Raw genomic sequence first — 17,382 nt, 5'->3', positions numbered from 1 at the left:
AAGCATTCATGTAGAGAACATCTCCATAATCGATCAGAGGCAGAAATGTGGCTGCTACCAGAAACTTTCGTGCTTTGAGAGAGAAACATGATTTATTTCTATAATAAAACCCAAGCTTCATTTTTAGTTTGTGTAGTGAGGAGGCAACATGTTTTTTAAAAGAAAGCTCAGAATCAAGTATGAAACCAAGGTACTTGTAGCTGTTTACTATTTCTATTGATTTGTTCGTTTCAGTTTTAAGTACTTGAGTGATCTCCTGCGGCTCGCGTTTGTGTGAAAAGACCATCACCTCTGCGTTTAAAACCATTTTTAGTGATCTAAGGTGAGCCTGAAAAGTGTCAAAAGCAGTTTGTAGGAGCTCAAGAGCTTGTGCTTCTGTTTGTGAGCAGCAATAAATGATAGTATCGTCGGCATAGAGGTGATATGATGTATTTGGTAAATTATGACACAAGTTGTTTGTGTAAATAGAGAACAGAATGGGACCTAGGATTGAACCCTGTGGTACACCTTTCTGAGTCTCACGGGCAAAAGAAGTAGAATCAGATATTTGAACAGATTGTGACCTGTTTGACAGATAGTCAGTAAACCAAGCAACAGCTTGATCAGAGATACCAATATTACTCATTATTTTTATTAAGAGACTATGATCCACAGTGTCAAATTCTTTGGAGAGGTCGATAAACAGTGCTACACAGTACCTTTTACAGTCAAGGGCCTGTATAACATCGTCTAATACTTTCAAGATTGCTGTGACAATTCTATGGTGTTTTCTAAAACCTGACTGAAATTCAGATAAAATGCTGTTGGATTCTAGGTAGTCCTTTAGTTGTTCACTGACCAGCTTTTCAAAGGTTTTTGCCAGAATGCATAGCTTGGAAATTGGCCTGTAGTTGTTTACCTCTGTGGGAAGTACATAAGCAGATTTCCAGACTTTCTGTATTTTTCTACAACTGAAACTTAGGTTAAAGATGACTGATAAAGGTTTGGCGATGTAGTCTGCTGTCAGCTTCAGAAATAAAGTATCCAATTTATCTGATCCAGCTGTCTTCCTAGTGTCAAGATTTTTTAACTCTCTGAGGACTTCTTGTACTGACACATCGGTAAAATTGAATTGTGTGTTTGGGCATTTGGTTGTTTCAAAAGCATCAGCATTTAAAGCAGAGGTTCCTGAATTTGGATTGGACGAATCAAAAACAGATCCAGCTTAGATAAAGTGTTTATTAAATAGTCCAGTATGGCTGTTTTATCGGTTAATTGTTTTCCATCTTTTGTTAAGATGTTTAGAAAATCGTTTGCGCATGCTCATAGGTGGATTTAACTGTTTTCCAGAATTTTTTTGGATCGTTTAAGTTTTTAGATGTTTCACTGAGGTAAAATTCCGATTTCGCTTTTTTTATTAAAAGAGTACTTTTATTTGTATATTGGGACAGCACTGGAAAATGGTGAACGCACTATATAGTGATGGGGGGTGGGGGGATGGAGGGGGTCCGGACACAACCCTTGTTTGTAAGGTAAACCAATAGGAGTCAACTTAGATTTTCCACCAACCACTAAGCGGTTTGTTACAGTGTTTGACATCAGCAATAAAAAAACCCACAGCCCAGCTCCAACACTTTAATTTAACCTCTGCGATAGGATTTAACATCAAAGACAGGGGTGTGAAATTCAAGGTCTCAAGGGCTGACCTCCTGCTGGTTTTCCAGTAATCCTGCCTTATCTGATTATCTGGGTCAGGTATGTTCAGCCAATTGGAAGCTTCAATGGCAGGTTGGTTGGATTAAAAGTGGGACACAAGCCATCAAGGCCAGAAGTTTAACAGCCCTGATCAAAGACAAATACCTGGGTTGCTGATGGGAGATAGAATAGAATAACTTTATTGTCATTGTACATTTACAACGAAATTGAGTGCAATCCTCTTCCGGTACTGGAATAAATTAAACACACATCCAAACAATCGCACAAGAAGTTAAAAACATTTGCTAAAAGGCTCCCAATTTCTAGCAGCATTCAAAAATGTGATGGCTCTGGAATAAAAACTGTTTTTTAATTGATTTGTCCTTGATTTTATTGTTCTGTATCTTCTCCCCGAAGGCAGAAGTGTAAACAGAGAATGTCCGGGGTGGGATGGATCCAGAAAAATGTTTTCAGCTTTCCTGAGGCAGCTGGAGCTGTACAGTTCTTCCAGAGATGGGAGAGGGCGGCCTATAATCTTCTGGGCTGTAGAGATGACCCTCTGGAGCGCTTTTCTGTCTGCTGCTGTGCAGCTGGAGAACCAGGCACAAACACAATAAGTCAGAATGCTCTCAATGGAGCAGCGGTAGAAGGACACCAGCAGTTCCTTGTCATGGTTGTTCTTCTTCAAAAATCTGAGAAGTACAATCTCTGCTGGGCCTTCTTCACCAGTGCAGTGGTGTTAGCGCTCCAGGTCAGGTCCTGCTGGATGGTGACGCCCAGGAACTTGGAGGCATCCACCCTCTCCACCATGTCCCCGCCGTTGTACAAGAGCTGAATGACCGTTTTCTTCCGCCTGTAATCCACCACCAGTTCCTTAGTCTTATTGATGTTCAAGAGCAAGTTGTTGTCCCCGCACCAGAAGCAGAGTTGCTCCACTTCGTCCCGATAAGCGCTCTCATCCCCCCCAGAGATGAGCCCCACCACTGTGGTATCATCAGCAAACTTGATGATGGTGTTGCTGGTGTGGGTGGAGGTGCAGTCGTGGGTGTAGAGGGTGTAGAGCAGGGGGCTGAGCACGCAGCCCTGTGGGGAGCCGGTGTTGAGGGTGGGGGCTGTCGACATGTGGGGTCTTACTCTCACCCTTTGAGAGCGGTCTGTCAGGAAGTCCAGAATCCAGAGGCAGATTGAATCTGAGAGTCCCAGGGCCTCCAGTTTGGACACCAGTCTGTGCAGGAGGATGGTGTTAAAAGCGGAGGTGTTAAAAGCGGAGTTCACAAAGAGCAGCCTCGCATAGCTCCCTGACTGCTCCAGGTGTGACAGAGCAGTGTGGAGGTGGTGGTGATGGCGTCCTCTGTGGATCTGTTTGCCCTGTATGCAAACCGATGACTGTCCAATGTTGGTGGGAGGTGGGAGACAATGTGACTGCGTACCAGTTTTTCAAAGCACTCCAGTGCAATTGGTCGATAGTCATTCGGGCAGCTGATTGTGGATTTCTTAGGTAGAGGAATAATGACTGAGGACTTTAGACATGGTGGAACAGTAGATTGCAGTAAGGATTTTTTGAATATCCTGGTGAAGACCCCTGCCAGCTGGTTTGCGCAGTCCTTCAGCACCCGTCTAGCGATGCCATCAGGTCCAGCAGCCTTCCTTGGATTCACAGCCTTCAGTGCACGCCTCACCTCATGCTCCTCTACAGTGGGGGGGGGGGGGGCTGCTGTGGAATGCTGACGAAGTTACAGCCACCTCCGGAGGCTCCGCCTCGAAACGAGCAAAATAGAGGTTAAGCTCCTCCGCCAACGAAGGGTCCCCGTCAACAGAAGCAGGACGTGGCCTGTAGTTGGTGATTTGCTGGATCCCTTGCCACCACTTATGTTACGTCCCCAAAGGGGAAAAGGTGTAACATATAGAAAAATAAACCGGGAGGGATCAAATAAGATTGGCAGCTGGGCTGTTTATTACAAAAACTTAAACTAAACCCAACACAAGTAGTCAAAATGAGGGGAGAAGGTTTACAAACTCAGAATCTCAGGCTTTTTAGCATCAGGTAGACATTAACATAAATCCAAAACCAAAAAGCAAATCACAATATCAGGCAAAACCAAAGTCCCAAAACTAAATTTTCAAGAAGGGCAACACCAGGCAAAACAGGCTTAGCTAGGAGCTGAGGCCGACAACAGGGGCAGGCTGAGGAAACGGATTCCCACTGGAATTTCAGCCGCCCCCTCATCCAGGTTGGGCCTCTTCTTTTATGTCCTCCCATCCTGGCCTGGTAATTGGTGAGTGGAGGGAGGAGAGATGGTTTCCTTGAGGGGGGGCGGAGCCAACAGCAACCACTGCTGGCCTTTCAAGGAAGCTGTAAAAGGCTAAACAAATAGACATACATACATACAGACACAAGCCTAGCAAGCCAGGGGCCATAACACATGCCTTGTGTTGTTCCTGTTGAAATAGTCCTTAATCTTCTTCTTGTAATCCGTCTTGGCCTGTCGGATGCCTCTCTTCAGGTTGGCTCTTGCAGCACTGTATAGCTCTGTGTCACCCAACCTGAACGCTGTGTTTCTCTCCCGCAGCAGGAGCTGGACCTCTCTGGTCATCCAGGGTTTCTGATTAGGATAAACCCGGATGTGTCTGTCCACAGTAACAGAATCAGTACAGTGTTTAATGTAACCAAGTACTGCCGCTGTGTGCTCCTCCAGGTCTGGTTGATGAAAAATGTCCCAGTTGGTTCTCTCAAAACAGTCCTGCAGCTAGTGAGAGCCCCCTTCAGGCCAAGTTGTAACAATTCTTACTTGGAAGCCTGTTTCCTGAGGGGGATGTATGCTGGTGCTAGGAGTAGGGACATGTGGTCTAACTGGCCCAGATGTGGGAGCTGTATAGCCCTCTAGCCATGTTTTATGTTGGTGTAGACCTTATCCAATGTCTTAGCTCCTCTTGTAGGACACTTTACATGCTGATAGAACTTGGGGAGCACAGTCTTTATTTCAGCATGGATTAAGTCACCAGCAACAACATATGCAGCCTCAGGATATTTTTCTTGCCAGCTGCTAATTGTGTTATGCAGGAGCCCCAGAGCCGAGTTAGCGTTAGCATCTGGTGGAATGTATACAGCAGTAACCATGACAACAGTAAATTCCCTTGGAAGGTAAATGGGTCTGCATTTAACAGACATGAACTCCAGGTCCGAGGAGCAATGACTGTCAACAGTCCTGGAGTTGGTGCACCAGCTTTTCTTTACATATATGCACAACCCCCCTCCTCTGGTCTTACCGGAGTCCCTGCTCCTGTCGTGGCGGTGTACAGTGCGACCTGCTAGCTGCGTCCGGAATGGATGAGTGAAGCCAGGTTTCCGTGAAAAACAAAGCGCAACAGTCCTTGACGAGCCTGTTTGTAGCCGTCTGAAGCCTCAGTTCGTCCATTTTGTTGGCAAGGGAACGTGCGTTGGCAAGGAAGATGCTAGGGAGCGGTGGCTTGTTTGGGTTTGATTGGTGTGATCCTATCTTGAGGAGCCCATGCCGGCTGTAGATGTTGTTCGCCCAGAAAAAAGTGCTCCAAACGACTAACATTACATACCAAAACAGCCAAACAAAACACTGAAAAGGAGAGCTCTGAGCCGCTGCGTCCATGCGTGCCGCCATCATAGATGTTTTACTTGTATTTACTGTGCTCTGAATAATTTAAATATGTAATTCAAATTATATGCAAGATATCAGAACAATGAACTGCATCCCTAAACACAGATTTTAAAGGATTCCTGAACATCTGAATGGAGTGTTAAACAGATCACCCCATATCCAAACAGATCCCTATAGATACAGTGGATTATTGGGGATGTAGTGTAAAAGGGGGGGTGAATATGAAGTATTCAATCCCAAAGTCGGTTGAAAAATATGAATTTTATTAAACTGAAATTTAATAAAATTATCCTCGGGGCACCACCTTCATAATGAAGGAAAATATTACTCATCAATGATTAGCCGCTACTTCTAATCAATAAAGTAATCAATTAATCAGTCTCTCAATTTTAGCGTGAGTGTCTTTACCCTGGGAAGAGACTTTACCACAAAGAAGACAAATAATGATCTCTGAACAACGACGTCCTTTTGAATATTTATTGAATAACATGAGGTTAAACAAGCAGAAATACTGGACGTAAAAGCATGGAAAGCAATCAACATGTGTGGAAAATAGAATATAGCTTTAACTAATAACTAGAAATAGATAAATGAGAAGAAAAGACATACAATATTGAGGTGAGAAATGCTAAGTGTGTGGATGCATTAAGTGTGTGTTGTGCATAAAAAGGGTGGTGTTACTGATCTGAGAATAAGCTATTCTTAAAAGGAGGAATTCAAACGGGGCAAAGATGTTACTCTTGCAAAAATAGTTAATCTTTATTCTAACCACCAGCAGTTGACTGTATGAGCGAAGTTCGACTTCTCACCAAGCGGTCTGGAGATCTGGGTCTGCTCTGCCAGGAAGGGTGGTTGATCCCGTTCCTGGCTGGATGCTTCAGGGGCCGTAGAGGCGAGATCTGCAGCCAGGCGTAAAAGGAAAGGGAACCTGCGGTTCTGCTGGTTCTGCTCTGTTCAGTCACTTAGCTTCTGGGGTGGTCGAACGATTTCTCTATTCCGTTTTGTGACCAAAAAGTATAAGTCGCAAAGCTGGCCGGACAATGAAACTTATCGAATGGTCTAGCATTAAAAATCAGTTTCAAAATAAAAGCATCAAAAAAATGGTAAAAAGTTGGAATCAGTCTATGAAATAAATGGAAGACAAAAATGTTGAAAAGGAAGAAAGCGCGCAAAAAAAACGTGATCTTAAGACTGGAAGAACTTAGATGTTTCTGTTCTGTTCCTGTTCTGGCTTCTGGCTTATCAGCCCTGTTGGCTTAGAGGCGTGTTGTTGAGCCTGTCTGAGAAGCCTAGAGAAGGGGTTGAGAAGGTCTGAGAAGCAGCCGAGAAGAAGAGAGGGAAAAACAAGGACGCTCTGGCCTGGGCGCGAGGGTTTTCAAACTGAGAGGCAGGGCCAGAATCGCCCAATCCGTGGGGATTTGAGGCGTTTTACGATTGGAGGTAATTTGCATGTCCCAATGAGCTCTGGCTATTCAAATATCAGGGGCGTAACTTTATTCTGGTCTCTAGATGTGTTTATTCTTTAATGCTGAATTAACAAGTTTCTATCAAACAAAGTTATCAAAAAGTTTGTAAAACCCTATATGTGTGTGTGAATCCTGTATGTGGCACATAAAACGCCTCCCAAAGTCCACATAAACACAGAAAAGCAATTCTCCAAGCTTTGAGGGTTACACAATGATTAATTCAAAGATTTTAACCTCCAAGTAGTTGTGGAATCTTCTTCTGTTAGGGATAAAGGTTTGATTACACACATGTAATGATAGGACATTTCTTGTGGCTGTGGAGAGATGTTTTACATGTAAGATCCAATGAACAAAAGCCCTGTGATTTAAAACATAAGAAAGTTACGAAGGGTCACATGTTTCAAACAAAGGACTTGAGTGTCTGTCAGGAATGCTTCCAGACTCTCCAGGGGGCCAGCCTGCTGGAACCAAGACTCTTTTGAAGATTACAGGCTGAAGTTAGCTAGAGTTTCAAATGCAGAATAGTCAGGGTTCTGGCCCGGTTTAATGACTTACATCCGAGTGAAAGGTAGGGGTTTCAGCCCACTTAATGGCCTCCTTCCTGAAAGGGGAACTCTGTTATCTTGAAAGAGGCACTCCACATGAAAGTTAGGTGACCAAATGATCAACACAGGTTATCACAGTTGTTTCCAAGGGTGGAATGCTACAGGGATCAGAATGGATCTGGAACTGCAGATCACAATGGATTTCCAGTGGATAACTGCAGGTTTGAATAAATCACTGCATTTACAAAGATATCTCCACTGATATTTGGATTTTGGATCAGACCATTGTGCGTCTGAACGGATCACCAAAGATCTAACGGATCGCTGGAGATCTGAACAGATCACTGCAGATTGGAACAGACCACCACAGATCTGAAAAGATTGTCACAGATTTGAACGGATCACCACAGATGTAAGAGCAGACAAATAGTTCACCCCATATCTGGATCGTTAAGTTAACTTATAGTTTAAACAAAGTGTTGAGTTTTGTTTGAAAATGAAAGAATTCATCAGGAGTATTTGTTGTGGATTGTTGTACCCCTCAAATTGTAGAAACACATCCCACCATCACAGCTAAAGCAGGTGATACAATAATCATTTGAAATGTAAAACTCCTTGTTGCTGTTTCTTTTCATGCTACAGATGTGGGTGAAGATGTTCTCAGCTTGTGCAAAAGAAATGTTTCTTTAAATAAGCTTTTTATGGAAACTTCAGGTAAGTAATATATTTAAAGCTTTCCTTACTTTAAAAAAGCCGTGATATCTCTGTTATATTTTTCCTAGAACCACTCTTTTTTCCAGTGATTTGTAGCTCATTTTCCACTTTTATCCAGATATTTTGCTGTATCTTCCCTTCTTTTTAGTCTCACTATCACTGATCATTTTATCTGCCTTGATTTTTTTAAAAGTAGAAACTGTGAACATTAACATTTTCCTCTCCTCCATGGATGATGATGTCATGAAACCCAGTTTCCACCCACATTTTTGTGATTTAAAAGAACCATGTGCTTTTGATTTGTTTACTTTCATATTTCCAGTATTGTAGTGAAATTTGGGGAAATATATACAAAACAAATATTGACCCAATAATTAAACTTTAAAAAAAAGCAATTAGATTGATAAATAAAGTTGGTTTTTGGGAGTCCACTAATGCGCTGATTAAAAAATCTAATACCTTAAAATTTGTGAATATTGTACACGTAAGAATGTTGGAAATTTCTTTTGATGTCTTTCGAAATAGTTTGCCCTTGAGAGTGCAGTAAGTTTTTAAGAGAAAAGAGGAACATTATAGTTTAAGAAGTAATTTTATGTTTGAAACCTGGAGGGTTAGAACAAATGTAAAATGGAGATGTCCTTCTGTTTTTGGTTCAAAACTTTGGAATTCTTTAAGTACAGATATTAAATTAGTTAATACTCTTAAAAAATTTAGGCTACTAATAAAATGTAAAAAAAAATGTATCAGTACAAATGAAATTGAATTTTGTTTGAGTAAATTTGTATGTATCTGTTATACATGTATATATGGTAAGTGTGTATATGTGTATGAATTTGTACATATGAATATGTATTCGGTAACAATTTTGTTTGTTATGTTTGTGGCATAGTTGCTAACTTAATGTTAAATGTTGTTTCTGTGTAAGTTGTATTTTTTGGATGGGCTTTGATAAGCCCATTCCTTTTTGGTTGATGTAGATCAGGGGTCTCAAACTTGCAGCCCGCGGGCCATCTGCGGCCCCCGGGATGATCATTTGCGGCCCGCGTCTTAATATGAAAGATTACTGTTAGTGCGGCCCGCAAGGTTGATATGAATGACACTTGCTGTGTGCAGAGCTGAACGAACCAATCACAGTGAGGTATATGACTCTGGAGGCGGGACATCGGCGGTCTGTCCAGTACCTTCTCATTCATTCATTCATTCCTCCAATCAGCTGGGCGGAGGAGGAGCCATGAGGCACCAAATGTGACTCGCGTGATAAATTTGCGCGTCCCGCGCTGTGAATTTGCTGCTCGCGGCTTGTGCGGATGTCTCTCTTAGAATGAACTCGTCATATATGACGCTGAAGTTTTTTGACGTGCTGGTTGTTCCTATTAAATCAGAGCTCCTCAAGCTCCGAGCCTCAAACCTGTAGCCCGCCCCGCGTGGCGATCCGCTGCTCCCGCCTGTCAAACGTGATCCTGAGCTTGGCTCACACCTGCGCGCGCGTGTCTGTGAATTTTAAGGTTCACACACCGGCAGTGTCGGCATTCCAGTCCATGTAAACGCGAGTAGAAGTCCGATATTCTGCTACGCGCGTTTGAATAGAACCCCCATGGAAAGCAGCCCCCCGCCCGCCCCAAATGCTCACTGATGCAGCCGGCTCGCGCGAGCACTCCTCACCTCCAATGAATGGAAGACACATAGATCCGATTTATCTATTGTGAGGAGTTCTACAAAAATCTACATAAAATGAAAATGAAATCCTTCAAAGATTTTCTCAGTACCGGGGCTTCTATCTCTCTCTATGAAGGAGGAGCTGTTAATACAGACATTTGAAACTGAATAAAAATAATTAGTTTTCTCTAGTCAGTCAGTCAATATGTGGTTTCTTCAGTAATATGTATCTGTTGTATGGTCATTATTATTATTTTGATTTATTACTGATTTATGGAAGTTTTTTAGTTCCATCAGACTCTGAATTTTTTTAACCTCTGATTGTTTTTTTCTGAATTTTTTTAACCTCTGAATTTGTTTAACCTCTGAATTTGTTTAACCTCTGAATTTTTATTCTGAATTTTCTTAACCTCTAAATTTCTATTGTGAATTTTTATTCTGAATTTTCTTAACCTCTATATTTTTTTTTATAATTTTTAATACTAAATTTTTATTCTGAATTTTCTTAACCTCTGATTTTTTTTCTGATTTTTTTTCAACCCTTGCTTTTTAAACAGCAAAATTTTATGCTCCCAAAATATTTTCTATCTTAAAAAAAATCAGTGTTTTTAATTTCGAGACTTAAACTTTCAATGGGTCAGAAATTCAACATAAAAAAAAACAGTCTGATGGAACTAAAAAACTTCCATACTGATTTGCCTGCTTTTTAATTCATTATTTAATATATTTATTTATTTTAGTCATTATTTTGTGTTAAAAATAATGATATTTAAAAACATTGGAATGTTTTATCAGCGCTTTTCTTGTGAAAATCCTGATGCGGCCCAGCCTCACCGAGACTGCCTCCAGTGGCCCCCCGTGAAATTGAGTTTGAGACCCCTGATATAGATTATCATTTAGGTTGTGAAATGTTAAATGTATATAATCAACCAAATAAAAATCTTCTTCATCTTCATCTTCTTATACATAAGCTTTATATTTGTGAACAATATTTGTTTTGTCAGGGGGTGAGGTGAGAGTGAGGCAGCTCAACTGGCTGCAGCATGACTTCTGCACAGGTAACACACTCCTCACCTACACTTTGAGTGTTTACACTGTAACTTAATCAGAAATCAATGAGTGCAATCTATCCATGCGAGTCTCCAGATACTCTGACCCCACCAGGTTTTGTTCATTTTTCTGACGAGGCCCAATGAGAAAACTAAAAAAATGGTACAATACATTCAACCAAGTATAGATGTTGCCACTTCAAATGCAGTTCTTTATATCAGTCATTTTTTACAACCACTAACTATAGTTATTGTATCAGGGGTGTCAGACTCCAGAAAACCCTTGAGGTCTGAAGTTTGACACCTGTGTTGTAGGTGACCTTAAAGAGGCAATACCAGGAAAAAAACAGCTTTTTTGTCTTTTAAGTGTAGTCTACTGTTCATTCCTCACTATAAAGAACCTCAAAGTGGTATTTTGATCCGTTTATGCATTTCTGAGTAAACCTCTAAAAACCTGCTCTCTCAGCGGCAGCCCCTCCCATACCCATGAAAACAAGCGGGTCCTCGTGTGCTGATGTCACAGAGTGAGACCGCCCCTTTCAGGAAGACTCTGCTCTGCCCAGCCCAACACCAACACTCAGTTTCTCCACAGAGCTAGTGGTGATCAGCAAAAAACTTTCATTCTTAACACACATTACTGTATATCTTCCAGTTGTGTCCTGTCTTCAATAAATTCCAGCTCAAACAGTTTGTTACTTTAGACAAAGGGCTCCTTTAAAACCCCCATATTTTTACATATTTTATATTTTATATGATGTCTCGCTACTGTAACGCCTGCTCCAATTTCTTTGTCCTGTGACAATGACAATAAAAGCGTATCTATCTGTCTATCTATATATGGATATAGTTCACTCTGAAAGGCTGAAGAAAATCATGGTATGGCTCCTTTAAATACTTGGATTATATTTTTAGACCTAATAAAATGAGAGAAGTCAGACTATTTTACAGCACTGCCTGGATAAAGTAAACTACTAGACCTTTTTTGATATTCATTCATCCACTTGTCACATTTTATCTGATTGTCCATCCATCCACCAACCGTCCTTCATTCTTTGTTTAAAGCCTTTTGCTCCTGCTGTTCAGGGAGTGTCTACTAATGAAATGAGTTTAGCTGTTAGCTTGATGTCAGGTGATCTGATAAGTTAAAGCCTTGTGATCTTTATATTTAAATCTTAAGCCTTTTAGAGATGTTGGGATCCAGGAGCAGAACCTCAGGTTCTGGGTTCTGATCCATTTCCCCCACACTGTTACTTTGTGTGTTCTTTGTAGATCCTGAAGTGGAGTTCAGTTGGACTGAAGAGGAAGTAGCTGACCTTTATGATAACACCAGCTTCATCATAGCTGCTGATGGTGTGTATTCATCTGTTACTTGAATCCTCAGGTTCTTCTTTGTGTTTGTCTCCTGAAAGCTCTGCTGAAAGATGGAAACAAACATCTTTTTGGACTCATTTAATTTAAAGTTATGTTAGAGTTTTTCTCCTTGACTTTACCAGGTGAGAATGAGTCAGTGTTCTTATCAACAATATCTGACTATCTGCGCAATGGCTGATTAAACCAGTTCAGCACTGAGTGTCGGCAGATAAATGTGCTTGAACTTATCTTAAGAAACCCATTTGTCGCAGAGTCACAGTTTGTTCCTTCCACATTTTGTATTTGGTAATAATCCTGCTTAATGCATTTTACATACTTATAAGTGAAATCCGGACAAAGATCAAGCATTGGTGTTTAGTGGGGGACCTCTGGTTGGAAGGTTGCAGGTTCAGTTATGGCCCTTCCCGCCCGTCTGTTGAAGGGCAGGACACTGAAGCCCACATGGTGGTTTTGAGCTGGCGCCGCTGTGTGAATTTGTGAATGGGACTGTCATTGTAGAACACTTTTGGCCTTCTAAGAATGTAGTAAAGTACAATAGAAGTACACACCTTTTACCATCTCTTCCAGTTTGCTACGACAGTCATCTGACTGAAGGGCTTTTCCGAACTCTGAACCACCTCTGCAACCACTTTTCCCGCCCCTGCACCATATTCATCTCCATAGAGAAGAGGTGAGGATACTGATTCCACAGGTTCATCCAGACCATAGATGATGAAACCTCAAAAACTGAACTGACCTGGTTTCATTTCAATGTTCTGGGTCAGAACATGCTTTGAGTGTGTGCTGTTCTGAATTATGAGCCAGCTCTGCTCAGCTCTTCTGGACTAAAGGAGTTCAAATTCAAGAGTTCAGCTTCTTGTGAACTGTCCTTTTTCACTGAAGCCTATCTCTGAAATGTCTTCCTCTCAGTCTAATTTGCAGTTAGACTGGTCATTTTTGTCTTCTCTTTTTTCTCATTTCATCATTTCTGGTGTGTGTAAGTTGTTGAGGTCACATCTCAGTTTCCTGTTATTCACCTATCCTATGAGTAGATATTTCAGGAATACACCAGCTTTGTTGTCTTTCATTACTGCAATTACAAACCTGCAGTTCACCGCATGGCCGAGATTCCAGTGATTTTCTTCTGCAGTTAAGACAAACAGACCTTTTTTGGAATTATCTGGAATTGGAATAATTCTCTTTAATACAGCTCTGTCTGTAGTGCTTTGAGACGACCTCGGTTGTGACCTGCACTTGGAAAAAGCTGAACTGACTAAGATCTGATTGTTTTTCAGGCTTAACTTCTCTCTCCGGCACATGGACGTGTGCTGTGAAGCCTACACTCATTTCCTCTGCTGCCTGCAGAGGCTGCAGCAGATGGAGGACCATCGCTGCTGCTTCACATTTCAACAGCTCACTTCCAACTTTGCTCAGGTTCTTCTCTATGAGCGGGTTGAGCAACTGGTATGTAAATCCCATCAAACCTTTTCAAGTGTTAACATTCTGAAACTCTAAAGCAGCAGGAGTTTGGGAAACTGTAGACACAGAAGAGGAGCAAACCTGAGCTCCAAAAACAGAGCTGTCTGCTATGAGAAATCCAAAGAGGAATTCAATAATTATATTATTTTGGGATGGGGACCTACATGAATTTTTCCACGGTAACAAGCACCATCTTTTTTTAAAAATTGCAGAAATTTTGCGGTTTTCCGCAAAAGTCCCGCCCACAGACGTCGTGGGAGGCGAGCAATTCAGAACTGACTGACACGCCCCCACCTGTGTAGTGGACCTGAAATCCAGCTGGATCAAACTTCTCCCCCAAAAAACTGTTTTATTATTTTTCAAAAGTTCAATCAAGAAAATTTATGAGAAAAAAAAAAGAAGAAGCTGAAAAAAAAAACAGAATTCCAGGAAAAATGTGAAATAGACAGACCTGGTATTGCTGAATCCACACAGGCAGATTGAAGCCACATGAGAAAGATCATCATGCAGCTGTGAGGTCTGAGATGTTCCTCTATCAACAGAAACTGTTCACATACCAAATAAGGAAATGGGTAGTCTCTCAAACTGAAAATAGAGGTAAATTCAGGCAAAAACATAGTTTTAGACCCGAGGTTCCAAAGGGTTAGAAATAAACCTTCTAACTGTAAAAGTTTACGTGTGATTTTAGATTATGATTTTTTACAGATTATAGGTGACTGGCAAATATTGCAACAATTTTTTTGGTTGCGATGAACTGCGATAAATTATTTTACAAATTTGCGATTTATTAGTTAATTTTTGTAATCTAGTAAAAGTTGAACCCTTGCTGACCCTGAGATCCTCCAGCATGGAACCATTCCAACTGTGGAAACCAAAACTTACAAAGAGGCATCATTTCGGCATCATTTCCCTGGTTTGTGGAACATTCTGCTAAAGGACTGCGAGCCAAAGAGTTTCATGTCTCCTAAGTGTTTTTTTCTGAATCCTGATCTTCTTTTTCTGAAGGAGTTGTGGAAGCTGACCTGCACTCCCCTGTCAGAGAAAACAGATCCTCACCTCCCTTCAACTTCTGCTGCCAACACTGCCGAGTCTCTCTCGTGTACATGCAGACATGCACTTGTCTCAGGGCCTGGGTCAGGGAGCCTGAGCCTTTCTATCCCTGATGAACCCTTGTAGCAGTTCTGATGTTTTTATTTTATCTCAACTTTTTTGGGTGAGGGGGAGGAGTTTAGCATATATGCTCACCTGAAAATACAAAAATAGCTTATTCACTTTTGTCTGGCTCTTATAATTACTGATGCAATAAAAAACGGTTAACCAAACCTGTATTGATGTGTTCCTCTCCTGGTTTTGGGATCTTCCAGTCCTCCTCCTGGTGAAGTTATGTTTTCATGTGAAAGAAAATCTCCCAACGGTCAAAGAAGTGACTTGATTCTGACAAGATTCAAGTTATTAACCCTACTAACCCTATCCCAAGTAATGAATAAAAATCTTTGAAATGTAACTATTGACAGACATATCAAGGTCATATGACATGGTAAATGGCGTATACTTGTATAGCACTTTCTACCCTCCTTCGAGGGCCCAAAGCGCTTCACAGTCACAGACCTATTCACCCATTTACACACACATTCACACACTGGTGGTGGCTCCGCTGCTGAACACTGGCGCCAACCTCCCACCAGAGGCAATTTGGGGTTCAGTGTCTTGCCCAAGGACACTTCGACACATGGGTGGGCAAGGCGGGAGTCGAACCCGCTCACTACTGATCAGGAGTCGACCGCCCTACCACTGCACCACGGCCGCTATAAACAAGTATTAGACACATTCATTTGAAAGGAAGATGTCCTTAGATCTTTAAATCCTTAGATACACCTTTTATAAACAAGGACAGTATATAGTAATACGTTCAGAGTCTCTTTAAGAATGTCCAGTCTTTTAGTCCAATGAAATCATCACTGTAGGTGAAGCTCTACCTTCAATGTGTGGCCAGCTGTACTTGGAAAATTATGGAGACCAGAGACGACGACATAGGCTGATGTCCAAATTGATGAGCTGGTCAGCTTCGCCTTTTCACAGTGGTGGGTGGTGTAGCAGTTGAGTTTTCACTGTAGCGACCCCCTTGTGGTCATAAACGAGATGCGTCGAGCTTCAAACAAGTGCGTACTTTATTGGTCTCTTTGATGCAACGATCCAAAGTACTTGTGCACTGTGAAAACTAAATAATACAACAAAGACATTTTTTGTTTCACTTATACATATAACAAAGTTTCCTCAATATACAAAAAAAATGAGTCAGTTAACATTGGGTAACTGTGCGTCACAAATAAAAGAACTGTCAAACATATTTCATAAATTAAAATAAACAAATGTACATTCACTTCAAGAAATACAAAAACAAAACAACATTGTATCTGTATTTCACCTCATTCCGCTTACAAAGGGGTGCTATCTACAAAAAATTAACTGTAGAGTCCATTCAAGCGTGCCGTCATTGCGTGTGCCAGCAAAGAAAAAACAGATACGTGCGTCAACGGAAAAAAACTGAAGTTGTTGCGCACGTTACTAAAGCATCCACAGGGAGGCGCTGTAGTGCCATATAAAGAAACAAACTGAGCAATAGTCAAACAACAGTATACATTCAATAAGAAAAAATAATAACAATTGGCTGTCATTTACACTCCCACCAAATTCTGCTACAATGAATTTACATGGATAGTGAATGAATGGTACAGAATTTCCTGCTATGAATGACTGCTCTTCACAAAGATTAAAAATAAATAAATAAATAATAATGTACATCCTGTTTTAAAAATATAGATTCGTCATCTATGATCTTTCAACCTTCAAGAAGTACAACCAGTTTATGGACTGGTCGTTCAATAACTGTAGGTTTACTGTCATTTACACATTTTCCAAGTTGTAATTTGACTCTTCTAACTAAGCCATCGCTATCTTTGACAGTTTCAATGACTCTACCTAACTGCCACTGGTTTCGTGGAAGATTGTTATCTTTGATGATGACAATGTCATCTGTCTTGAGATTGCGTTTGGGTTTGTGCCATTTTTGCCTTGTTGCTATGGCCATGAGATACTCCTTCTTCCATCGACTCCAAAACTGTTCAATCAGGTACTGGACTCTTCTCCACCTCTTCGTTGCATACAAATCCTCTTTAACAAATAATCCAGGGGGTCCAGGAGCAACCTTTGATTTCATCATAATAAAATGATTTGGAGTTAGTGGCTCCAGTGCATTTGGATCATTGATCCCATCCACTGTTAGACATGATAGACATGACAGGATCCAGGGAAAGATCAGATTAGAGAGTCGCCTCGCACTGTCACTCTGTGGTACAGAGAAGTCTTTGGTATACTTCCTCATGAGAGGTTGCATGCAGTTGTAAAAGGAAATGAAGAAATGTTTTTGTCAACTTGGGCTCCGTTTTTAAACTACCTGCCTCCTGACTTAAGGGGTCAACTTTTAAAGGGACAAAGCATTCCCCTTAGCTTATAAGTAAAGGGCATGCTTTGTAACATCTGTATTTTGTTTTTGTTGTTTGTTTTTTTTTGTGTGTGTGTGTTGTTGTTGTTTTTTTGTTTATTCTTAAATGTATATTGATGATCGTCTGTATTTCTGTGTTTTTTGGGGGTTGCCCTGGGATGAGATGTGTGAGGGGTTGTCACTGTCTGTTATTGTTTGGATTTTCATGTCTGAAATAAAAAAAAGAAAAAAAAAGAAAAAATAATAACAATTGGCTGTCATTTACATTGGCTACCCGTCATCTGTCAATCAAACTTCCCAGACGTTCGACGTCAG

At 41.1% G+C, this 17,382-nt stretch overlaps 2 protein-coding genes across 4 annotated transcripts in view; one reads left to right on the top strand and one right to left on the bottom strand.

Moving 5' to 3' along the window:
* mettl22 (methyltransferase like 22) overlaps positions 1-14,891 on the top strand; it is a 45,333-nt gene extending 30,442 nt beyond the window's left edge. For 2 of the 3 annotated variants that reach the window (XM_024261486.2, XM_024261488.2), the window contains 6 exons: positions 7,960-8,031; positions 10,692-10,745; positions 12,006-12,086; positions 12,675-12,777; positions 13,382-13,550; positions 14,571-14,891. In XM_024261486.2, the coding sequence (XP_024117254.1) occupies positions 7,960-8,031; positions 10,692-10,745; positions 12,006-12,086; positions 12,675-12,777; positions 13,382-13,550; positions 14,571-14,741 (650 nt within the window). In that variant the 3' untranslated portion in view covers positions 14,742-14,891. The remainder of the gene's footprint in view (positions 1-7,959; positions 8,032-10,691; positions 10,746-12,005; positions 12,087-12,674; positions 12,778-13,381; positions 13,551-14,570) is intronic. The other variant, XM_024261487.2, reaches the window with a different exon arrangement.
* An 824-nt stretch (positions 14,892-15,715) lies between these two features.
* LOC112138823 lies at positions 15,716-16,848 on the bottom strand (the record flags this gene model as incomplete). Its single annotated transcript, XM_024261468.2, is given in 2 exon segments — positions 15,716-15,783; positions 15,991-16,848. A coding segment is annotated over 1 exon segment (444 nt), but the record flags the coding sequence as incomplete, so codon positions are not given.
* Between the last annotated feature and the right edge of the window lie 534 nt (positions 16,849-17,382).

Source organism: Oryzias melastigma, unplaced genomic scaffold (assembly GCF_002922805.2).
Source record: "Oryzias melastigma strain HK-1 unplaced genomic scaffold, ASM292280v2 sc00250, whole genome shotgun sequence".
Lineage (NCBI taxonomy): Eukaryota > Metazoa > Chordata > Actinopteri > Beloniformes > Adrianichthyidae > Oryzias > Oryzias melastigma.
Note: the sequence above shows the minus strand (reverse complement) of the source record. Positions and strands in the feature narration are given on the sequence as shown.